Source organism: Nycticebus coucang, chromosome 7, assembly GCF_027406575.1.
Source record: "Nycticebus coucang isolate mNycCou1 chromosome 7, mNycCou1.pri, whole genome shotgun sequence".
NCBI lineage: Eukaryota > Metazoa > Chordata > Mammalia > Primates > Lorisidae > Nycticebus > Nycticebus coucang.
The window spans coordinates 114066675-114087190 of record NC_069786.1 but is presented as its reverse complement, the minus strand read 5'-3'; the positions used below and the strand labels follow the sequence as shown (position 1 = coordinate 114087190).

General features: G+C 43.2%; 1 protein-coding gene across 1 annotated transcript; it reads left to right on the top strand.

The window, feature by feature from the left end:
• Positions 1 to 206: 206 nt before the first annotated feature.
• On the top strand, positions 207 to 3998 carry TNP1 (transition protein 1). Its single transcript, XM_053596476.1, has 4 exons — positions 207 to 375; positions 611 to 718; positions 1998 to 2093; positions 3907 to 3998. Exons 1-4 carry the CDS (start codon positions 237 to 239, stop codon positions 3996 to 3998), a joined length of 435 nt encoding a protein of 144 aa, XP_053452451.1. The 5' UTR covers positions 207 to 236.
• Positions 3999 to 20516: the final 16518 nt, after the last annotated feature.

Here is a 20516-nt window from a genome sequence, read left to right as displayed (position 1 = left end):
TGTCTGGAAAGCCTCACTTCACATAAAAGGACCTCAAACTCAAATGCAGGCCTTGAGCTGCCATGAAGGGCCATTTCACATATATGACCAAAGTGCAGCAAAGGCCAGTGACAGCACAATAGGGACTTACCCACCTGCTGGACCACACCCTTCACCCTCACAATGGCCAAGGCCTTAAATACCCTGACTCCCGGCCTCCGGGCCCTGCAAAGCCCCTCATTTTGGCAGAAATTACAATGACGACCAGCCGCAAATTTAAGAGTCATGGCATGAGGAGGGGCAAGAACCGATCTCCTCACAAGGGAGTCAAGAGAGGTGGCAGCAAGAGAAAATACCGGAAGGGCAGCCTGAAAAGTAGGAAAAGGGGCGATGATGGTGAGTGAGGGATGAGGTAGCGAGTGGGCAAACAGGGGCACATTGCCCCAGGCACGCACCTCCTGGAGGCAGCCCTCCTACAACCCTGAAATCTCAGCCTGAGATTCTTGCCAGGGACTAAGTTCAGACCGGGGCCAGGCTATTTATGGATAGGTGTTTTCTAACGCGTATCCCTGTTGCGAACCTGTCTTCCCACAGCCAATCGCAATTACCGCTCCCACTTGTGACCCACCAGTGGGCTCTGCCCTGGTGGACCTTGAACAGCACCAGGCAGCAGCAAGAGAACAGAAGGGGGACTGCCAAGGAGAACGCAACAGACCAAAGCCAGAGGAGAGCCTATGGGGTGCGGACAAAATGCCAGTCGCGATGAAATGAGGAATGTATATGTTGGCTGTTTCTCCCCAACATCTCAATAAAATTTTGCAAACTAAAATTTTGCAAACTCATTTCTCTTGCCTGTTTCGGCGATCACCACATAAAATCATTAAAAACAGGCCTAAATCACCATATTTAGGTTATCACAGGGAAAATCAGTGCCAATTAATGCGCCAAAGGATGGCAAAAGCCTCTTGTCAAGAAGTTTAGGGATGCAGAGATTACCCTGTCACTCTGACTTTTCCAGTCTTGTCCTTGACTCCTCCGGCCTTGTTGAAAGGATAAGTCAGATCATCACAACTCTGACAATTCTGATGTCATAAATGGATGTCATAAATGAACCTTGGTCTGGTGTGCCTGGAAGTTCTTTACTGGTCATTTCTATAGCACTGGCTCAAATTCTTGATTGACTTTGGCCATTGTAATATGGTTTAGATACCATCTCAGCATTCACCCACTTGGGGGGGGGGGTCATATTTTAAGTGCTTCCTATTCCTATTGCTTCAGTAGAAGCACCAGGATAGAACTGAGACACACAAAAAGCTTTCTGGGGAGGGAACCAGGAAGGAAGCAGGAAGGAATACATGCAAGAAGAAATGAGGGGCCTTGAGGTTGGACATAGTTTCCAGTAAGACTGTGTGAGAGGAGGGCACAGTTTGAGTCCCATACGGGTGCGTAGATGTCAGGACAGGAACTGTTGACAAGGGGTATCCCTGTGGGTCAGATTCTAAAAAATTCATTTCTCAGCTAAAAACCCAGGTCGTTTCATCAAGGTGCTTGGTCCTCAATCACAACCCTAAGGAATGTATACACTTCTTCAGAACCATTTTTCAAATTCATGTGAAAAATCATCTCCCCATCAGCTATACAGATCGTTCAAATTCATCTTGGAACAGAATTTCAGTTTCCCTCATCACTGTCAGTTTCCTCCTTTGTAAAATGAGGATAAGGACAATGCCTACTTCACCTACTGGATATTCCTTCTGTTCGTCCCTGTTTCTCCAATGAGTCCCAAATAATCCTCCCCATAGCGTGACTGAACACAGCTCTAGCTGATGGGCAGTGGCCAGATCTGCCCCCTGGACTTCTTCTGCCTCCCAGACTTTCTCTGCCTCTACTCAAAGAAAATCTGAAAGCTCCTTGCAACACACAAAATCCATAAAATAAATCCAAAAAATAAAACTTGTAACTTTCATGTGGATCTTTTGCGGCTCTTGCTATGAGTCCTTCTAAGCTTACCCTCGTAGGTCGGCTTCTCAGGAAGCAGAGACGGGAGGTAGTGTGTGAATGCAAGGTGTTTCTCAGAAGCCAGTACTTGAAGGAAATGGGCAGGCTGCAGGATTGTACAGAATCAAACAAAGCACTGTCTGGTCCATCAGGAAGTATAGCCAATTCAAGCACCCTACGTGGGGTCAAAATGGCCAGGCCTTTGTATCCCACCTGCCAGGCTGAGCTGCCCTAGTAAGGGGTAGCCTCTGCCGCAGAGCCTGAGGGGGCTTCTTGCTTGGACTTCCACCCTCACCTCAACATCTATCCCAATTGCTTGTAGGTAGGCTGGATCCCTTCTCAGCCTCCAGCCCCATCTTCCCACGCCCCCGCCTCTGCAGAGCTCACTGCCCTGTACTTCTGGCTACAAACATGTGCCCTGAGCTTTCAAATTCTCTTGTCACAACTCACCCCTTTGCACTGTGCACCCCGCCCCATGCAGATTGCCAATGTGCACAAAGACCGCTGTAGACAAACTCAATAGTCAGGAGCAAACCAGAACAGGAGCGATACAAAGAGTGCAACATCTACTTCTCCCAGGAGACTCCTTATGACCAGAGTGCCAGCCTGGAAAAGGGGTCCCTGTGGGTCAGACTCTAAAAGGAACATTCATTTCTCAGATCTCTCCAACCTAAAAACCCAAGTCATTTCACCAAGGTGCTCCATCAGGAGCTTGCAGGAAAACAGAGCCCCACAGATGGTCCAAATGAAGAGACTTTATCCACGGAAATATCTACAAAGGAGGGACACCTAAAGCCGAGTAACAGTGGCATCAGACCCTTAAGTCTAAGACAGTTTAAAGAACCAAACAGCAGTACAGGACCCAGAATGAGTATGAAGAAGGGTGGTGGGGAATGGACCTCCTGGTAAAACCATATGTACTTAGGAGGACCACGGATACTGTCTGTCTCAGAGGCGGGAAAAAAACACCCTGACATTTCTCTCATCTCCTGCTTCTACTGTTCTCATTGGCCAAACTCAATCAGAAGCCAGCAGATAAGGGGTCCCAGGAGACACAGGACACCAGAGGGCACCTCTCAGGACATCAATGTCAGAGAATAGCTCTAAAAATCCAATGGTTAGAGCTAGTACAGCTTCGTGGGAAAAATTTCTTCTTTCCCTGGACTTTAGCACTCTGCTTGTTTCCTCCATGAGATGTCACAGGCCTAAGTCCCTTCAGGAGCACATGGCAGGGCGGCAAAGCAGAGCCAGGAAAGGGGCTCAAAGCTGAGTGCCCAGGGGTCCTGAGCCCTCATCTGGAAAAACCTCTTCACATCTTTTGCATAACTGCACTACCTCCAAACCAATGCCATATACTGTTCTAAGACAAAGTTATTGTATTTTCACAATTGTCTAAACACAGAAAGAATCTATTACTTATTAGGACAGGTCATGGTGAAGAGCCCAGACTAGTCAGAGCGGACAAAATCCAGTGGCCTCAGTCTTTGCCCTCTAGGCTGTGAAGGAATGGCAGCTGCCCAGAAACTCTGTTTTACAGTGCAAATATTTTCCAGGCCCACATGTTGGAAACTTTCCAGTATTAGCATTGACTTAGTGCCCCCCACCCCACCCCAGGGACATTTGTTTGGTCCCTTTTTCCAGCCCCTGCCAGGTGCACGTAGTGTTCTGACTGTGGTGATGCTCATTCCAAAGACTTGAAGACTTCACTCCTGGTACACTTTTTATCCCTCCATCTCCCTGACCAAGGAAAACTTTGTTCCCCTCCACAGTTTTTTTCTGGAACACGATGTCCTGAAGCCATCATTTGTGTGGATTTTTTGGAAAGTGAAAAAAAGAAAAATTAAGAGTCTTGGCCTTCAGCCCCTTTGGGTCACCTTGACCTTCAAATGAGCTGACTTGGATAGAGGGCCTCAGCTCCCCTGGCTTCAGGGCCCAATGGGAGTGGTGAGGCCCAGATGACCCACATGTGGGTGGAGAGCAAAGCCAGCTCCCACCTATCCCGCAAGACTGCTTCCACATGACCCTGGGTGGGACCAGCTGCATCTGTGAGACTGTAGGCAAACAGGAAGTTCGGGAGAAATGCTCAGAGCTGTGGCGAGGTAGTGAAGGCCCAGAAATGGCAGCTGGGAGGGGACCCTGTGCTCTGGGGTGGTTGGTACACACCAGACATGGCCTGGGGCTTGGCCAGGTTCGGTCTTGTGAGACCAGAGAACAGCAGCGGCTGGAAACTATCTCACTTGCTGACTTCTAATCTGAGCAGTCACTACCAGCCCTACCCTAGGGACACCCAAAGGGGCAGCCTCTCAATTCCTGGTTTATAAGAGTGTGGGAACCAGCTATTTCACTTCAACGGAGACTGCCTCTCCTTGTGTCTGGCCCCACCAAGCCTCTCTCTCCCTCCAACCTTTCATCATTCTAACCATGAGTCTCTCCTCAAGCTGAGCCCTACCGTCATTCCTGCCATCAGAGCTCAGTACCCCTTGAATGGTGCAGATGATAACAGTCCCCCTGCATCATGGTACAAGAGCGAGTCCAGAATCAAAATCCAAGTATCTGGATTCCATCAGTGCCGACAATTCTTAGTGTATGACTTTGATCAGCCCTATTAGTTCTGTTTGATTCCCAGCTTCTGTATACCTCCTCTCTTCCCACTGGGACCATGTCATCTCCCTCAAGGGTACAACTCCACCATCACTGCTACCAAGCCTGAGCTCAATCAGAAGGGACAGAACATTAGGTAGCCAGTAGGGCACAGGACAAAACAGGTGGGCACTGGCACCATTGGCCTTGAGCCTGAATGCCCACTCTGCTAACTGTGTGATCTGAGGTGAATTTTATAACCTCCATTAGCTTCATCTTCCATATGTACAGAATAACAGTCATCAAATCTACCTCACGGGGTGCTTGTAAAAACTTAAAACGCTATGAATTCTAGGCCTTCAGTAAGTTGTATGCCCTCTCATTTCTCTCTCTGCTCTCATTATGCCTCTCTGATCCTGATTATGCATGACCCTGAATCCCAGACCTGAGGCCCAAGATGTAACACCACATGTGGTCCTCTCCACCTGTGGACAGACCCCCCACCATGGTACCTGCCTGCTCTGCAGATAGCTAGCCCCAGACCACCATTGTGACCTCAACCTCTCCAGGCCCTTTTGCTTAGGCCAGGTCCAGAGATCAAAAAGTACCCACATCTCCCTGGGGCCTGCTTTTCTCTCCTATGCAAGAGTTGAGGGTGATAATATCTCCCCAACTAGACTGTTGGAAGCAGGAGCAAGTCATTTACACCCATGAGGGACATAGGATCACATCAGAACACACAAACAGCTGTTGCATCTTGAGAAACAAATTGATGAATCCACCTCTTAATATGTAATAAAAAATAAAATCTGAGTATGGATGTTGGTGGAAAAGGATCAAGCATAGGGTAGTGAAACTCATCAATTACTATGAGCAATTTTTTCCCCTTAGCAACAGGAAGCCAGCTCTATAATTAATTAGCTATAAAGTCCTCAGGTCTACACAGAGGTGGTTTTACTAAAAAGACAAAGGGATCCAATTTCACAATCAGGGATCATCCTCAAAAGTGATTTAAAATGAAAGAGCTGCAGCAGGGACACAGCCATCAGCAGGACTGAAAGCTGGACCTTCACTTAGTGAACTACTGATTCCTTCAGGAACACAGATGAGCAGAAGTGCAGCAGGTGTACATGGCACTTCTGAAACTTGGGCGTGCATAGACTCACCCAGGGATACTGGTAAGATGGGGATTCTGAGTCTGTAGGTCCAGGGTCCTGAGAAAGTAAGTATTTCTGAGAAGCTGGTACTGCTGCTGCTGATCCCAGGACCACACAGTGAGCAACAAGGATGTGTATCAAATACCAAAGAGCAGGCCCCAGCTCCATCCAAACTTCCACCACAATTTACTACCCTTATCAGGAGCTGAGACCATAAGAAAGAAGTGAGAGAAGAGGTGATCTCTCTAAGGTCCCTTTTAATTCTTAAGAAAAGGTCCTGGGACTCTAAAGGATGAGATGAAAGACACGCAGCCTCATGGCCGGCATCCCTCTAACTTCTCCTCCAAGCACAGAAAGCAGAATCCAAAGTATGAAGAGGGCCAGGAAGTGAGAGAGGAGATGAGAAAGTGCTTTGCAAACATTGAGGCTTCTACCCCCTGGCCACCACCAGAGGCTTGGGAGGGATCTCTGGTTTGAGCATTTAACCCTCCGCATTTTCCTTTTCCACCTGCTCCCTCAGACAACAAAGCACAAGCCATATCACACCCCACCTGCTGCTCAGAATGTGCATCGTTTGCATTTGGTTGAGACAAACAGAAACAGATTCCAGCTAACTTGGGTCAGGGTGAGGGGAAGGTAGCAGGGAATGAAATCTACTGGAAGGACCTGGAAAAACTCAGGGAATAGAAGGAAAAGCTGGATAACTGGACTTCAAAATGGGCACCAGGTAGGCATCAGATAGGACCTCAAGGGCACTCTTCTGACTGAAATGACTCTGATTGTTTTCCATTCTTACATCACTCCCCTAAAACTTTAGTCCCAAGAAAATGATGGTCAACCTTGCCTTGCAGTGGACAGGGCTGGTTCTGAAAGTAAAATCCAGAGACTATTACCAAAGAAGGCTCGATGCTGTCCACAGCAGATTCGAGAAGACACTTTCCTACAAAACAGAGGGTAAAAACTGAGCGCGCAGCAGCTGTGTTCTTGAATCCCTAAATCTGCGAACACACTTATAACACAGTTTTTCCTATAAAATGGATATCTTAGCACAAAGAATGTACATAGAATACATAACATATACAAGGTCAGACTATTAAGTTTATGAACTCATCCTAGAAAAAGTGCTACATACCTCATTACTTAACATCACTATGGTCACCTTTGAAATACTCCCCTTGGGAAGCTGTGCACTGATGCCAGCGCCTAAGTCCACCCTTCCAAACACTTTTCCCAGGATGAGTTTGTGAACTTAATTGTCAGACCTTGTATTCTACTTTCACTGCCAGAACCAGAAGATGCCTTCATTCTCAACACTATGTTTTCCCCCATATAGAAAGTTTGTATCATGGTAGGAGGAGGACAGCAAGGAGAGTGTCAGAGCACGGTGCTGCAGAGCTGATGCCGGAAGGATGGCCAGGCCCACCTGCCAACGTGCAAGCTTTATAGTCGTGCCTCAACAAAAGTGACTGTGCCTGGGAGCCACAGACTCTCTGGGAGCATCTGAGATGAAGGCTGACATGTCCAAGAGTACAATGATGTGAAGTCGGGATGGGTGGAGGAGTCCCTAACCTTAGGGCCCTGCATATCTCTCTGCCTAACTCCTAAGCACGGTTACCCTCTTCCCTCCTTCCACTCCTGCCACTCTGGATGTCCGGGAAGCAAGACGTGCATGCTCCGCCAGATGCAGGCAATTTGCACTCCTAAGGGTTAATTTAGGTCTTTGCTTTCTGGTATGGGGGCCACTGGCCACGCGGAGCCACCAAGCAGGTGAAATATGACTAGTTTGAGCCAAGATGTGCTCTCACTGTGACATACATACCAGCTTTCAAAGACTTAGTCTGAAAAAAAGAATGTAAAATATCTCATTTTTTACACTCCTTGTGTTAAACTAATATTTTAGATAGGTTAGCTTAAATAAAATAATTAAAATTAATTTTTACATGTCTCTTTTAGCTTTTTAAGAAGTGGCCACTAAGAAAATTTGAAATTACGTCTGAGACTCACATAATATGTATTATTATTGAACAGAGCTGGCCTGGGCATCCCTGGATTTTCACAGTTCAGAAACCCCATCCCCCATGCTTCCCATTCCTGCCACTCGGAGCAATGTCTCCTGCCAGACCTTGTGCGAACAAAATCCATGGTTACCCTCACCTTTCCAATTTGCTTTCTCTCTCTTTCTGTCTTGATAGTTTAATCTTTGTCTTTAGAAGGTGGTTGCTGTATTCTGTTCTATTATTCTTACTGGTCTCATAGTCATCCTTGCTGGATATTTGGGGAAAATTTGCCTACCACTGTATAAGTATATAGATATATAGATAGATATATATAGATATATATACATACACACTTTCTTCTGGGACAATTTTTAGCTCCTAATGCATAGACTCAAAGCAGGTTGGCTTATGAGCATCTAATACATAAAAATTTAAAAATGTTTATTCTTTTCACTATATTGGGAAGTCTTATGTCTTACACATACAGAGAGAGTGATAACTTCTAATGCTCCCTATGATCTTGTATCTCCACCTGCCAATTCACACACATGTACATGCACAGGCAAAAAGTAGAAAAAAACTTATCAAGGGAGTAGTACTCAACTTTAAATTCCAACTGTTATTTTCCCTATATTTACTTGAAAATAATAGAATTCAGAAATTTTAATCCAGAAATAATAGCAAAAATTGTAAACCACCTGTGCCAGATACTCTCTTAACGTTATGCATAAAAACTTCTTCCACTTTCATCACAATCTCATAAGGTAGATGCTATTATGATCTCTGTTTTACCAATGAGAAACTGAGGCACAGAAAGTTCAATTTTCCCAAGGTCAATGGTTAGTGAGCGACAGAGTTGGGGGTTGAAGCAGGCCATGTTCCGTGTCTGTGCACTCAACTCTTCAGCCATGCATCTTTGACTTGCTTGTGGGGGGAGTGAAGCCTTGAGATTGGGAAAGACACGCTCAAGATGAACTGAGTTTAGTGACAGCGGCCAAAGTTCGAGCTCTGTTCTGTGCCACTCACCTCCTTACCCTAGTCTGGCTGTCCCCACAATAATCCCCATCAGTGTCCAAAGTGAACAGGAATTTTGATAGCAGACACAGGATGCTTGGGGGTGGAAAACAAGCAGAGGCAACAGACGGATGATATGTCTAATCTCTCTTGACCTGGCAGAGGCAGGGCCAGCTGATTCAGACCTTAAGTAACAAATTCTAACAAAGACCAAAGGGCTTCCACAACAGCCCGCTCTAGACTAAAATCTTATCATAATAGCTTAACAGTTCATGTAACCTTGAGCAAGTTACCTAGCTTCTCTGGGTTCTGTGACATGCTCTGTAAAATTGAATTAAAAACATCTTCTAGGATCAGTATGAAGATGTGCAGAGGGTCCATGTGTAAAACTCCCCTCAACCTTAGCTGGAACCAAACAGGGTCCTCTGAAATCTCTGCAAAATGGTCTATTGTGAGTAAAGTAAGTGCATGTGTCCCGTGTCTAGAGAGCTGCCCCAGGGGCTGAGGAGGGGCAACCTCCACTCCACTCACTACACAGCAAGGCGGCCAAAGGTTACCACCAAGAGACACACCCCAGGGCCTCACTCTGTGTTGCTAGAAAGGAGAGGATTGTGAGCGTGCTTGAGTCACAGAAGCCCTTTGTGTCTCCCAGGAGAAGGGAGGGTGGGGCCTCAGGCTGGGGGAACAGGGCGGGGGGTGGGGTAGGGGAACCGGGCGGGGCAATCTGGCAGCCTCGATTTCATCTAAGAAAGTCTGGCCCGAGGCCCAGTCTGGCACATTGTAGGGCCTGTGGGTGGAGACACCCTGTGAGGTGGAGACAGGTGTGGGGAAAGAGCAGAGACTTGAACAAAGGAGAGATGTCTCCTTCTCATTTCCTTTAGATTGCATTTTAACTAATTAAATTCCATTTTTAAAACTTTTTGTGCTTAAAGTGGGCCCATTTTTTCCATGCCTCAGTTTCCTCAATGAGAACACAGGAACTCAAAACATCACAGAGCTCGGAGGACACTCCTGTGCCAGCAGGCAACACAGACTGCTCTCACCCCTACTGAGCAGCTGGAGGATACAGGGGTGAGACCCTAAAGCTCTCAGATGCCAGAGAGCACCTGCACTTCTAGAGATCGACTTGACTTTGCATGGTTTCACTAAAAGGTAATGACCCTAAAGATCAAGGGAAAGTTCTCCTTTTGAAAGAGACTCCTGCATTTCTAACTATCACCTCTCTTTTTGAAACTTTTCCCAAGTTTTAAAGCACAGCTCCAAGGACCTTTTCCTAATCAACCCTAGCAGAAGAGAGTGGGCTTTTTTACCTCACAGCTTCTGGCTCCCTGGGCTTATGCTTCCCTTCTAGAAGTCCTCATTCCCCATGGATGTAGTAATGCTACAGCTGTTAGAGTCTCATGGCCCTAAGAGAGCTGATTTCCCTGAAGATGAGCCATCACCAGCTCTGTCTCATCAATGTTGCTCATCACAAGGCCTCTCAGGATAGTATCCTCCCCACTGAATCAGGTTATGGAATGTCTATTCTGTATTTATAGTTTCCCACAGTCACCCAGGATGGCACCCATGGTCCAGAAATGTCTGTGGAGTAAAAGGCCATCAATGCCACACACTGGTGCTAATGTCAAAAGAGTGGCCCTGGCACCCTTTGTGTCCTTCAGGTTGTACACCTCTAAGGTGAGTAGGACATAAACAGCAACACGAAAGAAATAGGTGTTCACCAAGTGAAGGTACCTGACAGGTGAAAAACATTGTCCTGGGTCCCTCAGGTATACACCAGGAGTTCCCAGTTTTGCTCATTTCACACACCTAAATTCTAAATGTCACCATTTGGCCAAAGAAGATAGAAGAGGGCTCCATTGACCCAAACTGCCTCTCCAGGCCTGAATATCCCATGAGGACAGATAGTGTGATGTCTCACACTCCACTGTGTTCCCACTAGAGTACCTGGCACATAATAGTTGTTTAACAAAAATGTGTTGACTACATGGGCAGAGGGGTAGAGTTGATGCTGCTGGCAAGTGCTCCTGCATCTTCCACTAGGAGGGAGAAGAGAATGAAGTTAGAAAGAAGTTAGAAAGGACTGTAGACTTTTCTAGACCAGCCTTGCATGTTTAGATTGGAAAATGAGGGCCAAGGTCAGGTGATAAAGGGGAAAGGCACTGAACCAGAGTTTGGGAGATGCAAAAAACCCTAGTTCTCTTATGAACTCACAAGGGCGGAGGGTCATGCTTGTACACAAAAAGCCAATTACTGAGACAAGGAGGATAGTCAAGAAGAAAGGGTTTATTGTAGAAGATGCATCTGCTGCAAGAGGGAGACACAGACCGCCTCAAATCCACCCCCATGACCAACAGGGTCAGGGGGCTTTTATGGAGGTGAGAATGAATAACGCATGAGGGAGTGAACACCATTATTGTTTGGGGTGGACAGCAGCCCACGCAAGCACAGTGAGGAATCATGCCAGTACACATATTTCCCTGGATAAGTCCCTCCCAGGACAGGAATTTTCATATTAAAATGAAGTAGGGGTTAATATTGGTTGTTCTTTCAGCCTGTGCGCAAGCTCAGTGGGTCCTCAGGCACTATCTGTGGTGGCATGTTTGTCTCTTCTGAACACATAGGTGGTGTGAGGCTCAGTAGTTATCTCATGGCTGCAAGAAGGTTCCTACCTTCCTGGGAAAAAACTCAAAAGGGAATGCGTCAGCGCCATAGAAAGTTACGGTGCATCTTACAAGGGTACATGTGAAACTTACTAAATGTAGAATATAAATGTCTTAACACAATAATGCCAGAAAGGCTATGTTAACCAGTGTGATGAAAATATGTCAAATGGTCTATAAAACCAGTGTATGGTGCCCCATGATTGCATTAATGTACACAGCTATGATTTAATAAAAAAAAAATAATAATAATAATAAAAGAAAGTTGAAAAGTTCTGGGCAATGACTCTTATTGGTCTGGGAACCTGAAACATAAGAGAACTACAAAAAATTATTTTAAAAATGTATTCTTGGGGGTGGTACCTGTGGCTCAAAGGGGTAGAGCGCCGGCCCCATATACCAGAAGTGGTAGGTTCAAACCCAGCCCCCGGCCAAAAACTGCAAAAAAAAAAAAAAAGTGCTTATGGAACCAGTTACAGTTCTGACCAAACAAAATATCAGAATAAAAAGGAACCGTGCATGGGGGTACTGTAAGGGAAGTCATCCTGGCTTTGCCACCACAACCATCCCTCCACCGAGGGGTGTGAGAGAGGTCAGATTCTCTTCTACACTCTTAATGCACACATGTGTATGCTCTTTAACATCATTATGTTTTTTAGACAGAGTCTCACTCTGTTGCCCTAGGTAGAATGCAATGGCCTCAGCCTAGCTCACAACCTCAAGTTCCTGAGTTCCAGCAATCCTTCTGCCTCACCCTTCCAAGTAGCTGGGACTACAGATGCCTGCCACTATGCCTGAATAATTTTTCCACTTTTAGTAAAAAAAGGGTCTCAATTCTTGCTCAGGCTGGTCTTGAACTCCTGAGCTCAAGGAATCCTCCCACCTTGGCCTCCCAGAGTGCTAGGATTACAGGATGAGCCATCACCCCTGGCCTTTAATATCACTTTTCACATTCACAATTTTGTTCTTATGTAATTCTCTGACTGTAAGCTTTTTGAAGCTGGGGGTTGTGGTTGTGGTTTGTTCATTTATTTGTCACTGACCTTACCTTACCAACATCCACCACCATACCTGAATACATAATAAATATATGGTTAATACACAAATGTATTAATTATATATTCCTTCTCAATTACATGCTCAATTTTTTCATGGAGTGTAGAGTGGCTGCCACTGCAAATATAGTCACCTTATAACTATAAAGTTGCCTTTGAGAAAGCTGATCAGACCTGAAGAGGACTGCAGTCTGCCCTAGAGTGCTGGTGGGAGCAAGAAAAAGAAAAGAAAAGAAAAGAAAATGTATGGCTGTTAGAGCAAAATAAAGAGATTCTGCTTTCAAAAAGTAAGGGGTATCTTTCAAACCTAATCTGAAAGCTAATCTGAGCTGAGAGAGTGAACTTGAGAGATTTGCTCCAGGGTGGTAATTCTGGGGAAGACAGGAACACAGACAACTTTGATAAAGTAACTGACAGAGTAAGCAACCAGCCAGCAGTAACTTAGAGCCGCTGGCAGAAAAAAACAGAACCTGAATTGGGAAGGTGTGCACCTAGAACACCACTGGAAAGCACTTGACATCCTCCAAACTCAGGTCTAAGAGAGGTAGCGGAATTTTAGCCAAAGAGTGAAACATAAACCTAACACTTTTAATTCTGCCGTGTGTTAAGTTGTACTAAGCTCTGTGCCTATAAATAGTTCTCCAACATAGAAACTGCATACTAAGATTTTGAGCTCTAATCTGAAAATTGAGAGCCATATCTGTAGCATGAGATTGATTTGTCATCAAGAAAAACTAGATTTTTTTTTTTTTTATTGTTGGGGATTCACTGAGGGTACAATAAGCCAGGTTACACTGATTGCAATTGTTAGGTAAAGTCCCTCTTGCAATCATGTCTTGTCCCCATAAAGTGTAACACACACCAAGGCCCCACCCACCTCCCTCCTTCCCTCTTTCTGTTTCCCCCCCCATAACCATAATTGTCATTAATTGTCCTCATATCAAAATTGAGTACATAGGATTCATGCTTCTCCATTCTTGTGATGCTTTACTAAGAATAATGTCTTCCACGTCCATCCAGGTTAATACGAAGGATGTAAAGTCTCCATTTTTTTTAATGGCTGAATAGTATTCCATGGTATACATATACCACAGCTTGTTAATCCATTCCTGGGTTGGTGGGCATTTAGGCTGTTTCCACATTTTGGTGATTGTAAATTGAGCTGCAATAAACAGTCTAGTACAAGTGTCCTTATGATAAAAGGATTTCTTTCCTTCTGGGTAGATGCCCAGTAATGGGATTGCAGGATCAAATGGGAGGTCTAGCTTGAGTGCTTTGAGGTTTCTCCATACTTCCTTCCAGAAAGGTTGTACTAGTTTGCAGTCCCACCAGCAGTGTCAAAGTGTTCCCTTCTCTCCACATCCACGCCAGCATCTGCAGTTTTGAGATTTTGAGATGTGGGCCATTCTCACCGGGGTTAGATGATATCTCAGGGTTGTTTTGATTTGCATTTCTCTAATATATAGAGATGATGAACATTTTCTGTGTTTGTTAGCCATTCGTGTTTGTTAGCCATTCGTCTGTCGTCTTTAGAGAAAGTTCTATTCATGTCTCTTGCCCATTGATATAAGGAATTGTTGGCTTTTTTCATGTGGATTAATTTGAGTTCTCTATAGATCCTAGTTATCAAGATTTGTCTCATTCAAAATATGCAAATATCCTTTCCCATTGTGTAGGTTGTCTCTTTGCTTTCGTTATTGTCTCCTTAGCTGTACAGAAGCTTTTCAGTTTAATGAAGTCCCATTTGTTTATTTTTGTTGTTGTTGCAATTGCCATGGCAGTCTTCTTCATGAAGTCTTTCCCCAGGCCAATATCTTCCAGTATTTTTCCTATGCTTTCTTTGAGGATTTTTATTGTTTCATGCCTTAAGTTTAAGTCCTTTATCCATCTTGAATCAATTTTTGTGAGTGGGGAAAGGTGTGGGTCCAGTTTCAGTCTTTTACATGTAGACATCCAGTTCTCCCAACACCATTTATTGAATAGGGAGGCTTTCCCCAACGTATGTTCTTGTTTGGTTTATCAAAGATTAGGTGGTTGTAAAATGTTAGTCTCATTTCTTGGTTTTCAATTCGATTCCAAGTGTCTATGTCTCTATTTTTGTGCCAGTACCATGCTGGCTTGAGCACTATGGCTTAGTAGTACAGACTAAAATCTGGTATGTTGATGCCCCCAGCTTTATTTTTGTTACAGAGAACTGCCTTAGCTATACGGGGTTTTTTCCGGTTCCATACAAAATGCAGAATCATTTTTTCCAAATCTTGAAAGTACGATGTTGGTATTTTGATAGGAATGGCATTGAATAGGTAGATTGCTTTGGGAAGTATAGACATTTTAACAATGTTGATTCTTCCCATCCATGAGCATGGTATGTTCTTCCATTTGTTAATATCCTCTGCTATTTCCTTTCTGAGGATTTCATAGTTTTCTTTATAGAGGTCCTTCACCTCCTTCGTTAGGTATACTCCTAGGTATTTCATTTTCTTTGAAACTATGGTGCAGGGAGTTGTGTCCTTAATTAGCTTCTCATCTTGACTGTTATTGGTGTACACAAAGGCTACTGACTTGTGGACATTGATTTTATATCCTGAAACATTACTGTATTTTTTGATGACTTCTAGTAGTCTTGTGGTTGAGTCTTTGGGGTTCTCTAAGTATAAGATCATGTCATCAGCAAAGAGGGAGAGTTTGACCTCCTCTGCTCCCATTTGGATTCCCTTTATTTCCTTGTCTTGCCTAATTGTATTGGCTAGAACTTCCAGCACTACGTTGAATAGTAAAGGTGACAGAGGACAACCTTACCTGGTTCCAGTTCTAAGAGGAAAAGCTTTCAGTTTTACTCCATTCAGTAAAATATTGGCTGTGGGTTTGTCATAGATAGCTTCAATCAGTTTTAGAAATGTGCACCTATGCCTATACTCTTCAGTGTTCTAATTAGAAAAGGATGCTGGATTTTATCAAATGCTTTTTCTGCATCTATTGAGAGGATCATGTGATCTCTATTTTTGCCTCTGTTAATATGGTGGATAACGTTTATAGACTTGCGTATGTTAAACCAGCCTTGCATCCCTGGGATGAAGCCTACTTGATCATGATGAATGACTTTTTTGATAATAAGCTGTAATCTATTGGCTAGGATTTTGTTGAGAATTTTTGCATCTATATTCATGAGTGAGATTGGTCTGAAATTCTCCTTTTTGTTTGGGTCTTTTCCTGGTTTTGGTATCAGGGTGATGTTTGCTTCATAGAATGTGTTGGGGAAGATTCCTTCTTCCTCAAGTTTTTGGAATAATTTCTGCAGTACAGGAATAAGCTCTTCCTTGAAGGTTTGATAGAATTCTGGAGTGAAGCCGTCTGGACCAGGGCATTTTTTGGTTGGAAGATTTTTTATTGTTTCTTTGATCTCAGTGCTTAAAATTGGTCTGTTCGGGAGCTCTATTTCTTCCTGGCTGAGTCTAGGGAGAGGGTGTGATTCCAAATATTGATCCATTTCTTTCACATTGTCAAATTTCAGGGCATAGAGTTTCTGGTAGTATTCAGAGATGATCTCTTGTATCTCTGTGGGATCAATTGTTATTTCCCCTTTATCATTTCTGATTGAGGTTACTAGAGATTTTACTTTTCTATTCCTCGTTAGTCTGGCCAATGGTTTATCTATTTTATTTATTTTTTCAAAAAACCAACTCCTTCTTTCATTAATTTTCTGAATGATTCTTTTTTTTTCAATTTCATTGATCTCTGATTTGATTTTGGATATTTCTTTTCTCCTACTGAGTTTAGGCTTAGATTGTTCTTCTTTTTCCAATTCCATAAGATCTCTTGTGAGATTGTTGATGTGCTCTCTTTCTGTTTTTCGAATGTAGGCATCTAAAGCGATGAATTTTCCTCTCAAAACGGCTTTTGCAGTATCCCACAGGTTTTGGTAGCTTGTGTCTTCATTGTTGTTATACTCAAGGAAGTTAATGATTTCCTGTTTTATTTCTTCCTGCACCCATCTGTTATTCAACAGAAGAGTGTTTAATTTCCATGCCTTTGGGTGGGGTTGAGCATTTTTGTTAGAGTTGAGTTCCACCTTTAGTGCCTTATGGTCTGAGAAGACACAAGGTAGAATTTCAATTCTTTTGATTCTGTTGATATTTGTTTTGTGTCCCAGGATATGATCAATTTTGGAGAATGTTCCATGGGGTGATGAGAAGAATGTATATTCTTTATCTTTGGGGTGGAGTGTTCTATATGCGTCTATCAAGCACAGTTGTTCTAGGGTCTCATTTAAATCTCTTATATCCTTGTTTAATTTCTGTTTAGAGGATCTGTCCAGCTCTGTAAGAGGAGTGTTAAGGTCCCCTGTTATTATGGTATTTTCAGATATCATATTGCTCAGACTGAGTAAGGTCTGTTTCAAGAATCTGGGAGCATTTAAATTGGGTGCATAGATATTTAGAATTGAAATGTCTTCTTGTTGTATTTTTCCCTTGACCAATATAAAGTGACCATCTTGTCTTTTTTGACTTTAGTTGCTTTAAATCCACATGTATCTGAAAATAAGATTGCAACTCCTCTTTTCTTCTGAATTCCATTTGCCTGAAAAATTGTCTTCCAACCCTTGACTCGGAGCTTTAATTTGTCTTTTGAAGCCAGGTGTGTTTCTTGAAGGCAGCAAATGGATGGCTTGTGTTTTTTAATCCAGTCAACCAATCTATGTCTCTTCAGTGGGGAATTCAAGCCATTAACATTTATTGAGATAATTGATAAGTGTGGTAGTATTCTATTCATCTTATTTTGTGAGAGTCCATTGCTTAGTTTTATCTTTTGCATCAGTGTGGAGGTTTGGTTCTGTCCTTTAATTTCTGAGTTCTTACTTTGCTGCCGATCCATTGTGGTGGTCAGTGTGCAGAACAGGTTGAAGTATTTCCTGTAGAGCTGGTCTTGTTGTGGCGAATTTCCTCATGTTTGTATATCCGTAAATGATTTGATTTCTCCGTCAATTTTGAAGCTTAGCTTAGCAGGGTACAGAATTCTGGGCTGGAAATTGTTCTGTTTAAGTAGATTAAAGGTAGATGACCATTGTCTTCTTGCTTGGAAAGTTTCATTAGAGAAGTCCGAGGTCACTCTGATGGATTTGCCACTGTAGGTCAACTGGCGCTTACTCCTGGCAGCTTGCAGAATCTTTTCTTTTGTCTTGACTTTGGACAGGTTCATCACGATGTGTCTTGGAGAAGCTCGGTTAGAGTTGAGGCGACCTGGGGTCCGATAGCCCTCTGAAAGCAGTGTGTCAGAATCTTTGGTGATATTTGGGAAATTTTCTTTTATAATATTCTCTAGTATGGCTTCCATTCCTCTGGGGCATTCTTCTTTCCCTTCTGGAATTCCTATAACTCGTATGTTGGAACGCTTCATAAAGTCCCATAATTCTGACAGTGAACGTTCTGCTCTCTCTCTCTTCTTTTCTGCCTCTTTTACTATCTGAGTTTTCTCAAAAACTTTGTCTTCTACCTCTGAAATTCTTTCTTCTGCATGGTCTAACCTGTTGCTGATACTTTCCATTGCATCTTTAAGTTCCTTGATTGACTGTTTCATTTCCTTCAGCTCTGCTATATCCTTTTTATATTCTTCATATCGTTCATCTCTTACTTGATTCTGTTTTTGAATTTCCTTTGGGTTATTTTCCAGTTTATTAGCAGTTTCCTTCATTGTTTCCATCATTTCTTTCATTGTTTTCAACATGTGTATTCTAAATTCCCTTTCTGTCATTCCTAACATTTCTGTATAGGTGGAATCCTCTGCAGTAGCTACCTCATGGTCCCTTGGCGGGGTTGTTCTGGACTGGTTCTTCATGTTGCCTGGAGTTTTCTGCTGATTCTTCCTCATGAGTGATTTCTTTTATCTGTTTCCTTGCCCTAATTTTCCTTTCACTTCCTCTTGCTCTTTAAGTTCTCGTGCCTGTGGAAGTTGCGCGCGGGTTTAGACGGATTGAACACACACAACCACTTGCCGGTTTTCCACTGTTTTAGTCCTCCTCTTGGGGTCCAGAAGTCTCTCGCTGATTCCCTGTATCCTCTCAGGGGTGATGATAGGCCGATCCCACCAGCCAGAGATGCCTGGAGTCCTATCTCCCCAGACTCACGGTGCCCAGATGCAAGGAAGCTGTTACTCGGCTGCCATCTTGCTCCGCCTCCAAGAAAAACTAGATTTTAAACATGAGTGGGCAACTAGATTATGGCTCTGAGGTCTGATCGGAAGAAGAAAATCTGACAAACTAAGCATGGTGTCCAACAAGTCCCATGGGTTCCCGTAAACTGTGCGAGGAAGCATGGGGCTGTTGTCAGGGCTGGCCAGAAAGAAACTCAGCCTCTAAGGTTTTCAAACCTTGATGGATAATAATTGAAACTAAAAAATATCAAACTCAGCCCTGGCCAAACTGCAACAAAAAAATAGCTGGGTGTTGTAGTCCCAGTTACTCGGGAGGCTGAGGCATGAGAATCGCCAAAACCCAGGAGTTGGAAGTTGCTGTGAGCTGTGTGACACCACAGCACTCTACCAAGGGTGATAAAGTGACTCTGTCTCTACAAAAAATAATAACAATAAATTTTCAAGTTCAATAATTGAAGAATTAAAGAGTTTGCAAATGGGCAAACCCTTGGACTCAGAAATTTTACATGTAGGGATCTGCTTTGGTTTGAATGTTTGTGTCCCCTCCAAAATTCATGTTGGAACTTAATCTCCAATGCTGCAGTATTAAGAAGTGAGGACTTCGGGAAGTAATTAGGCTACAAAAGATCTCTCATGGGTAGAATTAGTGCCTTATAAAGGGACTGGTGGAAACTAGATAGGCCCCTTTTTACCCTTCTGCCTCTCCCCTGCATAGATACAGTACTCATCCCATCCAGAGGCTGTAGCATTCAAAGTGCCATCTTGAAAACAGAGACTAACCCTCACTGGACACCAGAACTGGTGCTTTGATTTGGACTTCCCAGCCTCTAGAATGGTGAGAAATAAATATTTGTTGTTTATGACTTATCCAGTATCAGGTATTTTATTATAGCAGCACAAACCGACTAAAATAGCATCTGTTTCAGAGAAAGTCCTGCACCTCTGCACAAGAAGTATCCATGGCAGCATTTAAAGCTAATGAGACACCTAACATAGTTAATTAGTAAAAATGGGACTGCTATGAACTCTAATGTGCTCCTCTCCATTGCAACACACCCCTAGGGGATTAGTCATTAGAGTAAATATATCTCTACCATTATATATTCTGTGGAAGTTTGAAAGTAGTTTTATATATATATAGTTGTATATATATAAATATACAACTATATATATATATATAGTTGTATATTTATAAATATACAACTATATATATATACACACACACACACACACACACATACACCTGTGTATTGATATGGATAGCTTTTCAAGTCATATTATTAGGGTCAAAAGAAGCAAAATAATACATACATTATGATACCAATTTAATTTAAGAGGATAAAACTTTTTATATTTAGAGATAAGGTGAGTGAATATACATTATATATGTAAGGATGTATGTGTGTACATACACACATACACACTTTGTAAATTTTTAGAAATATTTGCACCAAGCTGTTGACAGTGATCATCTCTGGGGAGCAGAGGGAAATTAAGTGGTGAACAAAGAAGACTTTTGATTTATCTATATTGTTTGACTTTTATTATGCATTGTTTCTATAATTAACTTTTTGAAAATTTCTTCAAGCTGCAAGCAATTTCTATCTGGCAATAAATGGAAACATCAACAGTCCTTTAGCATAGAGTCTCTTTGTTTGAAGGAAATTTCCCAAATGAGCCTTTTAATGATATAAATGGACTGTCTTCTGTGCCTGAGATGTGGTTGGCAGGGGGGAAAGTTCTTTCAGGGGGATAATACTGCCTGTGTTAATATGCCTATGTTGGAGCGCTGCAGACAGGACGAGAAGGTTTTTGAGAATGTATATACTAGCTGAGAAAGGAATGGAGACACAGAGAAATGATGGGCCATTTATGTCTCATCCAACAGCAGCACACTCAGAATTTGAGCCTGTGGTTGGAGGATTG